Source organism: Sorghum bicolor, chromosome 3 (genome assembly GCF_000003195.3).
Source record: "Sorghum bicolor cultivar BTx623 chromosome 3, Sorghum_bicolor_NCBIv3, whole genome shotgun sequence".
Taxonomy (NCBI): Eukaryota; Viridiplantae; Streptophyta; class Magnoliopsida; order Poales; family Poaceae; genus Sorghum; species Sorghum bicolor.
In genome coordinates this window covers 55458321-55471149 of record NC_012872.2, presented here as the reverse complement: position 1 = coordinate 55471149, position 12829 = coordinate 55458321, and the positions used below count along the sequence as shown (strand labels likewise).

Here is a 12829-nt window from a genome sequence, read left to right as displayed (position 1 = left end):
AGCTAGGTTTGGCATTTCTTGCTATGAAATTTTTAGTTTGTGTTGTGGAGGGGCTGGTCGAGTTTTTAGTTTTGTGTAGTTTTGCTTTAAAAGGTGCAATGACTGGATTGTATTATGGAGTGTTTATGATTCTGTTCACTGCGTTGTCAATGTCAACGACAATGGTGATGTTTTGTTATATAGTATTCCTCCATTCCAAATTGTAATTTGTTCTTTCTTTTCTAGATATAATATTTGCACCGCCTCTAGATATAGATTATGCCTAGATACAAGGCGTAATGTATATAGAAAAGCTAGCTACAAGGGGTAGTTTGCAACGGAGGGAGTATAGTAACTAGCAATTTGGAATGGAAATGGCTCACAATTTGGAACGAAGTTGTAAGTCTTCTAGATATAGATTTTACTATGCATCTAGATATACATTATGTCTAGATACATAGTAGATAGCTATGAATTTAGAAAAGCCAGAACAAACTACAATTTGGAATGGAGTATTTTGTTCTTAATTGGTTGGTTATTTATTTGATTGTTTAGTCTGTTTATAAGAGCCATTCAGGCGTTTTTCCCCTGCGATTAGAATTGTGCTGTATTTGATCCAGTAGTGTATGTCGTTCAATGTAAATTTTACCTATGTTGCAATGTCTATATATTCAGATTTTTTTGGGTTTCTGTTTGTACGTATTCTGTTTTGATTGATTTGCCATTCATTGTGTAATAACTTGATATAAACGACTGCCCAAAAATGTTTTTAACTCTAGCAAATATACAGGAGGGTTGAACTATTGGAAAATGTTTTTCACCAAATAATTATATACTTGGGAGAGGTCTAATCAAGAAGTTAAACAGAAGCACGTTCCATGTATCAGGTAGCCCTGGTAGGCACCAGTGGCTGCAGTCACTATATGTCAGTGGTTGTTGCTGCTGCTCCTTGCTAAGTGGTTTTCCTTCGCGAGTAATTGTGTAAATTGATGGGTGTGCGTCAATTCGGAGCTCGGAGAGGCGAGTGATGTTCATATATATGATAGGCGTTTTCATCTTCTTGATGTTTTTCTCCACAATGGTCATCAAACTTTTTGGAAACGATGGAGCGATGTTTCCGTTTCCCTTGGAGATAGGAGCCGTTTGGTTGTAGCACCAATTTACACTGCATGGTAGAAGGAAAGGGATGTAGTAAGTGATAATGTAGTTGGATGTGCCTTTTCAATTGTTGTTCGAAATATGCACCTCTTGTGTTCAGGTGAGACACTCCGGAAGAATACTCTGGTTCTGCTAGGGTCTATATTGTAGTCGACCCACCTAGCCCAGGTCCTCAATGCTCCATCGAAGGCTTCCTCTCCTGCCATCTGCACCATCTTTCCGTCCCACTCGAGATGATCCCACCTGCATACAGATGGATGAGCTGAGGCAAATGAAATCTGACATTCTGAAAGTTTGGCGCTGCGAGCTTGTGTACTCACGCCCTGAGTTTGCCGGTGTGAGTCCACCAGTGGCCAGTGTTGAAGATGAGGACGTCAGCACCAAGCGTCCGCTGCAACATGGGCGGCAGCTGGTCCAGCATGAGCGCCTTGGTCCGGTCGTCTTTTGTTTCAAGCTTCACGAGGAAGGGGCTCCAGAAGAACTCCACAGAGCAATTATAATCCTTTTTTAATGGAAATTTGGGTGGTGTAAGAACAAAATGTGTTAACATTCATTTTAGATATCAGCTTACAGTCAATCAAAGAGAAATAGAGAGCATTAGGGTTCTAGCCAGGCACGTAGCCAGCGGTGGGGCTAGGGGGGCTCCAGCCCCCCCCTACCGCTGCTGGCCTAGTGAAATTTTTAGTGTTTTTCTTCTAATTTTAGACATAAATTTATAAAGTATGGTGGGCTGAGAACTTTATTTTTTAGATATATTTTGTGAATTTCATTATTGGTCTATATTTTTAGTCTAAGACTACTTTAAACTAACATATTTTTTTATTACGAGGGATAATAGTAGAGCTAAGTCGATGTAGAATTTTTGTTCAGCCCCCCTAAATTTTTTTTTGGCTTCGTCCCTGGTTCTAGCATACGGAGTAGTATGATTATTGATAATGATAATTACTAGTTTGTTGACATGCTAAAAAAGACAAGAACATTTGGAACATCTGGAAATCAATGCCTATAATGCCCGGCTCGCTTGAACTTAATTATTTATCGAATTTGTTTAGCAGTGTTTTTTTCTTACATAAATTAATGAACACTACTTTTAGTCTTTTCAGACAAGTGAACATGCTATGAGGCCTTGTTTAGTTCACCCTAAAATGCAAAAAGTTTTTAAAATTTTCTATCACATCAAATATTGCGACACATGCATGAATAATTAAATATAGATAAATAAAATAACTAATTGTACAGTTTATCTATAATTTGTAAGACGAATCTTTTAAGCCAAATTAATCTATGATTGGACAATGTTTACCACAAACAAACGAAAATGTTATAGTGAGCTCGCGTAGAAGTTTTCACTCTTATATATCGTAAATACTCACTTTATATCTATAAATAAAGTCATTTAGAAATTAGAATAAAAATATTTATTAAAAAGTAGTATATGTACATTTTTATCAATGTATTTTTCAAGACATCATATGGTTTTCACTTTTTCAAACTAAAAAATTTAAAAGTTATTTATATGGTTTATATTCTCAATGTTTGATTCAAGTTTTGTCCAAAGCGATTTTATTTATAGGTACGGAAGGAGTATAAAAATGTACTCCCAAGAATGTACGTCCTTCATCTGTCTGCATAATGACTGCATTAATATAGTCTACAAAAATTGACGTTATCATATTCATATTGAAAGTATATAAATAATGATGACCACGTTCCATGATCACCCTCTTCTTTTGAAATTAAAAGGAGTATTTTGTTCCCTAAAGGATGTCATTTTGAGATTGTTTTAAGTTAAATATTTTAAGCTTTAATTATAAAATAAATTATTTTGAATTGAGTTCAAAAATATAAAAGTGAGTAGACTCATCTCGAAATATAGTTTTATAAATATATATATTAATTATATTTTATACAATAATTATTGGTCAAAGTTGTTTTTTAAGACTGTCGCTCTACCGATCCACTTTTGAATAAGTTTTTTTTAATCAATAAAATTTGAGATGTATAATTATTTTGGAACAGAGGAAAGAGTGATATAAAATCATAACAACAAGTTATTTGAAATACTGTGGGTGTTTGGTTGAGGTTGTTAAAGATTAACATGTACGGTATGATTTTCGTTTTATTTAATAATTAGTATCAAATCATAGACTAATTAGGCTTAAAAGATTCGTCTCACAAATTACTCTCTAGATGTGTTTTTAGTTTTGTAAATAATCTATATTATTTAATACTCTATGCATGTATCAAACATTCGAGGTGATAGGTTGTAAACTTTACCGGAAAGTGTGTTTGTCAAAGGTGGATCGATCGGAGTACTAATTTAATAAAAAAAGGTTTTCTCAACAGTAACTAAACGACATGAAAATCATCCCAATCTCCGCACCAAAATTCCGCCACGATTTCATGAATGCGTAACATAGAAGAGGTTTGGTCAACAGTAACAATCTCCGGACCCCAAATGCCCGCCACGATATCATCATCATGTGTACATACAGCGTGGTAGCAGATCGATAGTCACTTACCATGGCGCGGAAGATCCTGTACTCGGAGCCAGCGTCGTCGACGATGCGCGTCCGCGACCGGTCCGGCACCGCCGCGTAGAGGATGCAGGCGAGCGACTCCCACATGTTGCGGTTCAGCGAGTCGCCCACCAGCACCAGCCGCTTGTCCCGGCACAGCTCCAGCGCCTCCGCGCCGCCCAGCCTGCGCAACACACGGTGACAAGGCCACCGGCCGGCCGGCATGCATGCCAGAGTCAGGGATCGATACTGGGATACCATCACTTCAGTCGGTCCAAATGAAAGGTAGCTTGTGATCGACTGACCTCGTGCGGCCGCCGCAGCCCCTGGGCTGCCACCGCCACCGCTCGTAGCTGGAGTCCGGGCGGCCGTTCCGGCGGCACGCCACCTGGTCGCTCAGGAACGGGCACTCCGCCGCGTCGTACAGCGGGTACGCCGACGACCCCGCCGGTTCCTCCACCCACTCCCCGTCGAACAGGTCGCACTGCGCGTCCTCGTCGTCCTCCTCCCCTGCTGCTGCTTCCTCAGACGACGGCGCCGGGGCCGGTGCAGGCGGCGGTCCGGCGTCCTCCTCGTCCTCCGGGCCCCAATAATCAGCAGGGCCGCCTGCTGCTGATGGTGAGATCGCGTCTGGCGCCGGCGCCGGCGCAGCAGCAGCATGGTGCGACGAGCCAGTACGGGCCATTAACGGCGCCAGGGCCGCCTTCTGCTGCACCCTGGAGAACCGGTCCCACGCCGCCGCCGCCGCCGCCGTGCGCGGCTGGAACGGCCGGTAGCCGGCGGCGGCGAGGAGGATGCCGGCGGAGAGGAGGAAGATGCACGCCAGTGAGCACATGGAGGTGGCGAGTACCCATCTGCGGGCCGAGGACGCGCCGGCGCCGGCAGCTGGTGGTGGCTTCATCGAGAGATCGAGTGACTGGAGTCCTGGCGTCCTGGGCAGGGTGATTACATAGCGAGAGGGGCTGGGCTGGCTGGGCGGGGACCAGGAGACTAGGAGAGGCAGGGACGGCGTGGAGGAGCTGCTGCGCCGCTGGGACTGGGAGGTTTTGGTTGGGCGCCCTGGCCGGTTTTGGTGAGGAGGGGTTGGGGTTTTGGTTGGGACTTGCGACGACCGTGCATATATGCGCCGCCGCTGATGCTATCTACTACTACTATTCGCGTCTCTGTGGTCTGTATGTGTACGTACATACTCTTGTGTACTCACGTGACTGAATGAATGATAGTGTAGTAGGTTTGCTTAATTAGTGACTGTTGTTTACAGTTACAGCGTTGTTGTTAATTAATCACTGCTAGTGGTAGTGCTTTTGCGTGGCACGCAAATATTCTAGTGCCGGCCCCTACGTATACACATCAAGTGGCCTGCATATGCCTATCTAGCTAGTTGTGTTTGAGAAAGGTGCTACGTACTTTAGGCCGATCTGAATGGGCTCAAGAGTAATTTGTTTTACCAGCCAATACAAGTAGCCACGCAGACAGTGCGTGCAGCGAACGTGGGGCGCCTTGCATGCTCCAGTGATGAGTACACTGTACACGTGCACGCCCCGGCCGGCGTCTTGGAGAGGAAGCGATGATGGTTATGGGGGCATTTGGAAGAAGAAGAAGCTGGTGCTGGATTGATGATTATGGAGCCTGGAGCCATATATCGCGTCGCGTAAAGAACCGGTAACGTGCAGACGTTTGTTTGTGGGGGGTGGGGGGGGGGGGTGGGTTGATTTCGCTCGAGTGCCTGCGCATCATGCCGCCGCGTCTCGGCTCGCAGGATGGATGATGCGCGCAATGAGGATGCCGCGCAATGAGATGTGCGATCCGAGGCTCCGAGCCATGGAAATGATTTCCACGCTTGAGGGTGTCGGATCGGAGACTTGATTTGATTTGAATGCCCCTCTCCGTTCAAGTCGAGCTACAATCCGGGCGCGGTTTTCCCATGGGCCGGTCGAGATGGTAGCCCACGAGGCCATTTCCTCGTCCCAGCCCGTCCCGGAGGCAGCCCACAGCGTCCACCATCCATCCAAACCATGGACCACCACCGTGCCGTGTCACCCACACACAGTGTGCCGCGAGCACGAGGAGGCGAGGAGGAGCACGCGCGCCGCTCGTTTCGTTTCGTTTGGCGCGGGCCGGCCGCGGCTGCTGCTGCTGCTGCTGCTGCTGCTTCCTCCGCACGCCCGCCCCCCCCCCCCCCCACGTTCCACTTCCGCAGTTCGGTCGGGATGGCACTCGTCGCGTGCCCGCGCTGCAACATAACCCCGCCTACCCACGCCTCCGCCTCGCGAAGCCGCGGTCTACTCCGCGCGCCGAGATCTGCAGCAGCGTCCAGGCCCAGGCCCAGGCCCCCGCCGGGGCGGCGTCTCCGCCGCAGCCGCGCCATGGCCGACTACGGAGGCGGGCACTCTGCTGCCGCCGGCGCTGATGCCGGTGCCGCCGCTCCCCACGCGGCCCCGTCGCTGCTCGTTTTCTCAGGTGACGAAACCTTCCCCCCCTGCCTGAGTGCCTGTCACGAGTGTGGTTTCGTTCTGAGGCGGGCGAGGGGATGCGGGCTCGCTGCGTGGAATGGAAGCGTGGGCGGCCTATCACCGTATGTGAACGCGCGTGCGCCTGTGGGTCGTGCGAATTGCGGTGCTTGCCTAGTGCTTACGATTGGATCATTGTGTAATGCGTAGCAGCAGTTGAATAGAGCTGGCCATGCATCAGATTTCAGGCCTGTGCTGAACCTTATAATTGGTGCAACTTGTTATGGTTGCCAATAGATTACTAATGCTCATTTACTATACAACTAGGTAGCTCCAAAGCACATTTCTGTGCTGTCCTGGGTGAGATGCTGGTAAATTTTCATGCCCTGATACATGATCTGCTATAGTGCTATAGTCTGGTTGATGGATGTCATGAATTGCTTGAGAACGAAAATATTCATAGATGCAAACAGACAGGTGGCATCTCTGTTTTTCTTTCCTCACCATCCTGCCACAGGAAGTTGATTCATGGTTAAATGAGGACTTCGGAATCAGTATGGAGAGAAATGCATAGTACTCAGAACTCGACTTGTCAAATTTTTTTTCCCATGAAGTACAACCTGCATTTTTATTAACTCCTAGGCATATCTGCCATCTGGATTTTCCGATTCTGTGATGCTTTTCATTTCCTTTTTAAGACATTGCGCTGCATTTTTGAGTTTGATTCAGGTGGGACAGCATTTAATGGCGTTGTTGAAGAATTGAAGAAAGTCACTACTCGAGTTGCGCATGTGCTCCCTGTTTCTGATGATGGTGGAAGCACAGCTGAGATTGTGCGTGTGCTTGGTAGGTTTCAGTGTTTCCTACAATAAAATACTTTAGTGTATCTGCGTGTGTCAAATATGCTATGATGGGTCAGTGTTGGCCTCCTTGTATTAGGTGGACCTGCTGTGGGAGACATAAGATCAAGATGTTTGAGATTGTCCGATGAAAGTACTGCAGAAGCTCTTTCTGTTCGGAAATTGCTTGGGCATCGTTTGCCTATTGATCCTTCGGAGGCAAAGCTGGAATGGTAGCAATGTGTTCCTCTTTTGCAGATCAATTATATTTCTCTTTTCAGTTTCTGGCCTAATGTCCAATTAATGTCTTCTTTATGAACAAACCAATGTCAATTTTGGATTTCATAGGTACCAGATTGTAGAAGGAGACCACTCGTTATGGGAGGGAGTCTCTCGTCCATACAGGGAAACGATTCGTGCCTTCTTGGTCTACTTTCACAGTGAGGTGTGTGTCTCATGTGACATGTCTTTTCTCTTCTCCCATAAATATGTGTCAAAAAGCCTGCCCTAGTTATCCATAGGCTGAAGATTAAGTAATGTATCATCTATTCTCTTAGTGACACATAATGACTTTTACTTATTTTGTGTAGATACTTCGACGGTCAGCTGAAATGTTTTGCTTCACCCATGGCAGGTGATTCTTCTAAGGTGAAATTTGCAACAGATCATATTCTTGCAAATCGTCATTGCTTTTCCTTGTGAGACAATTATTGACCTATTGCAACATTTTGATGTATTAAATGGTATGATGTGCATAATAACTTGCTGTCTGTGATGTTACTTTTTGTACAGGGAACGACCCTTTAGATCAAGTTATTAATACTCCCAACTCGTGTACATTTCATTTACCTTACTACATATTTATCTATTCTTGCATCATTGGAAATTTTTTTTTTGCTGTACGATGTGCATAATAACTTGCTGTCCGTGATGTTACTTTTCGTACAGGGAACGGCCCTTTAGGTCAAGTTATTAATACTCCCAACTCGTGTACCTTTCATTTACCTTACTACAGATTTATCTATCCGTGCAGCATTGGAAATTTCTTTTTTGCTGGGGCACGTATATTCTTCCAGTCATTGGATGCTGCAATTTTTTTGTTTTCACGCGTATCACAGATCCCAGCAGAAAGTCTTGTGCTTCCTGTTATATCCACAAATGACAGACTTACTCTGGGATGTGAACTATGGGTAACCTCACTTGCCAAAGTTTTACTCATGCTGTACAAGTTGCTGTAATATATTTATGCATTGCTCCTTGTTACTTGCCCTTTGGATGAAACTTTACTTCATCTTTATTTACTTTGTATCCTTCTTTCTTTTAATGCTGGTATGTATTTGTTACATTTACTGCAACTAAGTAATCTTCGCTTGAGCTTATCAGCCGAATCAGCAGTGTTTTTCTCTTACAACAAATCAGTGAACAGTACTTTTAGCCATGGCTTTTCATAGGCTTCCATTTTTTCTACTAAATAAAATAAGCTTGCATTTTTATTATTCTGAGTCTTAGATGTGGCAGGGTTGTTTGTGTTGCAAAGTTACTTCTATATATAAGCATGCACATCTCTTAATCATAAAACCATAAATAAACATCTTAATTCCTTTGTTTATACAAATTCTTGTGCTCTCTCTCTCTCTCTCTAATGAAAAAACCTTCAGGATGGGACTATCATTCGCGGCCAAAACGAAATATCACATCCAAGCAATGGACGCCGAGAAATTGTCAACAAGGTACTTGAAAGAGTACTATATCAAATGGTGATAGTTCCTGAGTTTTTGGGGTTGCGTGATAAATGAGGCACTTTTGACATCTTCCATGTATCTTGAAGTTCTCTTTTTTTATTCCACAAAAGGGGAATATATTAGTAGATCTAAACTTACCTAGCTCATCACGTCTGTGTCATTATACTTTCGTAACATGCCTTTCAACCTGTTCTTGATGTAAATTCTTCCTGTAGCTAGCAATTCTCAATTGGTCTTGGATTAAGTGGGGTTTGCCTCACCATTTTCTTGCCCACTATGCGATCAAGAAGAGGATACTATCCAAGATCTACTGGTTTTCTGAGTAGTTGAGATGCAAGGTTGCTTTATCACACTTCAGCAAATATAACTGCAGGCTAGGCTTATACAGATGAGGAGTCGTTTCAAGCTGGTGGTGCAAGGCCTTAAAGCAGGCCAATAAGCAACTTAGTAGGGGGCTTAATTCTCTGAGCACATTAGTCACTTGTGAAATCTGGAAACATAGGAACAAATGGAGTTGCTCCTGAGTGGCTTTGGTAGTGACCGTGTGCTTAGTCTAAGGCTTTAAGTTATCCTATGATGTCGGTTGCTAGTTGCTACTATGTACTTAGTTGCAGTTTCTTTGTTAATGACATGTTTTGCCTCCATATTCATTTCAATTGCTTTTGACCTTTATATGCTCCTTTTCATCATTCCAGGAAAAAAAAACCTTTTCGTCACTATATGCATCCTTGTTGATTTCTCACTGTGTTTATTCTTGTCTAATTGATTTTTCTGTTTTCTTTCTGGAAAGGATTGTAATTCATGCACTGCACTTCCTTCAAGGATCAAGCGTGTGTTTTACATGTCAAGTGAAGGAAGCAACCTATTGCATGAGGTAGGTACTCATTCTATTTTGACTTCTCAGGCCTTATACTTGTCCTTGCCATGCAGATCTATTATGAGTGCTAAACTATTCTTTAAGGCAACAGATGCTTAAATATCTGACCTTGGGGTTTACCAAATCTTGTAAATACACTTAATATAACTCAACAGGCTGGTTCACATGTCTTGATTCTTACATAATGGTGAACTTATCTTTGAAATTCACACTTGCATATCTGCCAGTCACTTGTATGGTGTCATCTAAGAAGGCTCCTTTGAAAATGCCCATATCATCAAAACTCATTTATCTTCTTGCACGAATATAATATTTAACCAAATATCAGTAATGGCTTACTGGCATATAAACTTGATAAGCTATCATGATATCCGAAAATGATATTTGATATCTCATCTCTTTCACCATTCCTGATTGTTTTCTGCTACACTTTCATTTTAGGTTTTCCCTGAAGTTAACCATACAGTTTTGGAGCAGCTAAGTAAGGTGGACTGCATTGTCTATGCTATGGGTTCACTCTTTACATCAGTCTGTCCATCACTGGTAATGTTCATAAGGACATATATCATTTACTTTTGTCTTCATAAGTTTTAGTGCATTTATGACTGTTGTTTGACATTTGCTGATGGCTGAAGTGATAAAACTATGAGATACTGTCCTTAGTGCTAGACTCGTTGGCATGGCCTTTGTTCATGTTGTACATTTTTCTCCAGAAACATATCTTGCTTGGCTTGATAAAGTGCGTTAGATGGGCCAGCTGTAGAAAAAGAAAGGCTAAGCTACTTGTTATTAGGAGCATTAAGTTACTCCACTGAGCAAACGGGCATGTCGCAGAGTCTTAGTGGCACCCCAGTGGCCTGAGTTCGCTCCCCCCCCCCCTCCTCCCTCCCTCCCTCCCTCCCTCCCTCTGGGTCTGGGTTAAAAAACAGCTCTTGCCCCCTGCTGTTCCAGTGACAGTTGTAGAGGTGTACATGGCCTGCGGTGTCCTGGCTGCTTCTGGACAAATGTTCCTCTTCATTTAAATACCCAGAGGGTTTGCTTCACGCTTCTCCCAATGCGCATTCTGTTGAATAACACTGGATTTAGCTTCTCACTCTGCACTTGTTATGTATCATCCGTACCTCCTTCGTAATATTAAAGCTTATGCAGGTATTACGTGGCATTGGTGAGACTATAGCATCAAGATCTGTCCCCAAGGTATCTAACTATGCTTAGACCAGATTAGGTATCAACTTCCCATGCTTGGATACAATGATGTTTTGATACCATTCATCTTGGGTCGAAGGTGCCCTCTTATTTATTTACAAATCAATCTGTAAGTGCAATTTGTCTAATTGATGGTTGGCTAGAAAGATGCTCTGAAGTGGCGAGCTTAAATGTACTCTATATATTAAATGCTTTATTGGCCTTTTCACTATCTAACGGTCATTTGACAAGTGAAACAAGTGTTCTAAACTTGCAGAGCTCATTGCTTTGCTTGACTTTTTGTTAACAGGTACTTCTTCTGAATGGATCACATGACAGAGAGACTGCTGGGCTGTCTGCCTCTGGCTTTGTCACTGCAATTACTGATTCTCTAAATCGAACATATGGTGATCCTCACAAAAGATTAAAGAATCATGTAAGTTTGTTCTATGTTCCGCTAACAATTTACTGGAAGAATATGAAGCTATGGAGGAGTCAGAGTGTCAGACATTACAGTTTTGACTTTTGAGAATGCAGGTGTCATTTTTCTGCTAAGATTCCCTATTAATTATTTATCTGCCTTTGTGTGCAGCCCAATGACTATGTAAATGCTATATTGGTTCCAGAAGGAGGCCAAGTTCCCATAGATATTGAAAATTTGTCAGTTCAAGGAATCTTTCATGTCGTAAGTATCTTTATTTTATTTGCTTTGATTGTTCTTATTGATGTGAAAGAGGATGAGGAAATGTTCTTGTTTTTCCTACTATTTCCTTTGTCCTGCATTTTAAGTTTTAACTACCTCACACAACAACGAGCTATTTTTCTAAGGGCCTGTTCGGTTACCTTGGGATGGACACCTGGAACGATTCCCAGCCGGAACGATTGTTTAATTTGTATAACATTGATCAGTGGGAATAATTCCTGGCCTCATTCCACACTAAGGGCCCGTTCGGTTAAGCTTTCCCGGCCTGGAACGGCTCGGAACAATTCCAGCCCAATACAATTTATCGAATGGTTCCAGGCCCAGAACAATTCCAGGCCATTCCGGGCTGCAAACGAACGGGCCCTAACCGAACTGGCCCTATGTCTTGTTTTGTCTGGGATGGTAACTCTTGAAGCTCCTGTTCCTATTCAGCCCTCTCATTATGCAATCAAATGGTATTCTACATCATATTATTGCTTGCCTGAATAAAAACATTTGATGCTGAATCACAGAAGGCATACACTCTGATTGCCTCAAAGTTTTAGAAAGTCCAGTCAAGCAAGCTTAGTTTTAAAATTTGGGTTATAGATAAACAGCATTAGTCTTGTACGTAAAAGGTGTTACAGAATCTTGTGTAAGACATCGTATTATTCTTATCCTAGTGTTTCCACACTATAGGTTTGCTGAAACGATTGTTTTCGTATGCCAATCCATATTGCAGGTAACTGTGAAGTCTATTCATGACCCGAAAGTTGGCGCCATATTTGATGCACGGTCATTGATCCAAGCCCTAACCATTCTCATATCTGAACAGATGGATATGTGTCTCTCAGAACGTGGTCATCTAACTGAAAATGTAAAAGTTGTAAATTGAGCGTTCATGTAAAAAAAATGAATGTATAGTCCTCCATACCAATTTATTGTTTTACCAATCGATCCATAGTGTTAAAACTCATAATTGTATTTCAGCTAGCACTAGTGTTGCAATTCTCCATGACTTGACATGATTAATGAAAAATGAGGACATGTATTTTTCAATTTTCTTTAATTTCGATTCATTTCAAATCCTTTGCTGATGAACAGTGATGGTTACCTTTTTCCTGCAATGAAGCAAGCCTCCAGAATTTGCCAAAAATTCTCGCTATGCAAGTTTCAACATTAGTATATAAAGCAATTAAATTGGCTTCCCTTGCTGATGAACAAGATATATGCACCTTTTTTATTCACTCGCTTTAAAGTCTAAAGCATCCGGATTTTGCCAAAAACTCTTGCCATGCAAGTTCATGCATTTGTATACAAGTAACTAAATGTTTGATAAATAAAAAAACTAGTAGGTTTCAAAATACAACAAGAATAATTTCCACTAAGACATAAGAA

General features: G+C 42.9%; 2 protein-coding genes across 2 annotated transcripts; one reads left to right on the top strand and one right to left on the bottom strand.

The window, feature by feature from the left end:
* Positions 708-4854, bottom strand: LOC8054377 (protein trichome birefringence-like 28). The gene is made up of 5 exons (XM_002455905.2): positions 3962-4854; positions 3660-3840; positions 1458-1639; positions 1225-1380; positions 708-1144 (listed from the first exon to the last, which is right to left on the bottom strand). Exons 1-5 carry the CDS (start codon positions 4555-4557, stop codon positions 808-810), a joined length of 1452 nt encoding a protein of 483 aa, XP_002455950.1. The 5' UTR covers positions 4558-4854; the 3' UTR covers positions 708-807.
* Positions 5797-12500, top strand: LOC8084823 (uncharacterized protein YNL011C). Its single transcript, XM_002458106.2, has 13 exons — positions 5797-6116; positions 6836-6952; positions 7046-7178; positions 7294-7390; positions 7536-7579; positions 7979-8135; positions 8604-8675; positions 9478-9561; positions 10006-10107; positions 10714-10761; positions 11060-11185; positions 11342-11434; positions 12174-12500. The coding sequence occupies exons 1-13, from the start codon at positions 5867-5869 to the stop codon at positions 12324-12326; spliced, it is 1476 nt and encodes a 491-aa protein (XP_002458151.1). The 5' UTR covers positions 5797-5866; the 3' UTR covers positions 12327-12500.

Bases quoted from the DNA above. Each gene is read 5' to 3' on its own strand.
- LOC8054377 (XM_002455905.2), bottom strand. From the start codon at position 4,557: ATGAAGCCACCACCAGCTGCCGGCGCCGGCGCGTCCTCGGCCCGCAGA. The intron at 3,841-3,961 runs GTCAGTCGATCA...TGTGTTGCGCAG, and splicing joins GGCTGCGGCGGCCGCACGAG to GCTGGGCGGCGCGGAGGCGC. The intron at 1,145-1,224 runs GTGCATATTTCG...TCTACCATGCAG, and splicing joins GTCTCACCTGAACACAAGAG to TGTAAATTGGTGCTACAACC.
- LOC8084823 (XM_002458106.2), top strand. From the start codon at position 5,867: ATGGCACTCGTCGCGTGCCCGCGCTGCAACATAACCCCGCCTACCCAC. The intron at 8,136-8,603 runs GTAACCTCACTT...AAAAACCTTCAG, and splicing joins CTCTGGGATGTGAACTATGG to GATGGGACTATCATTCGCGG. The intron at 10,108-10,713 runs GTAATGTTCATA...AAGCTTATGCAG, and splicing joins CATCAGTCTGTCCATCACTG to GTATTACGTGGCATTGGTGA.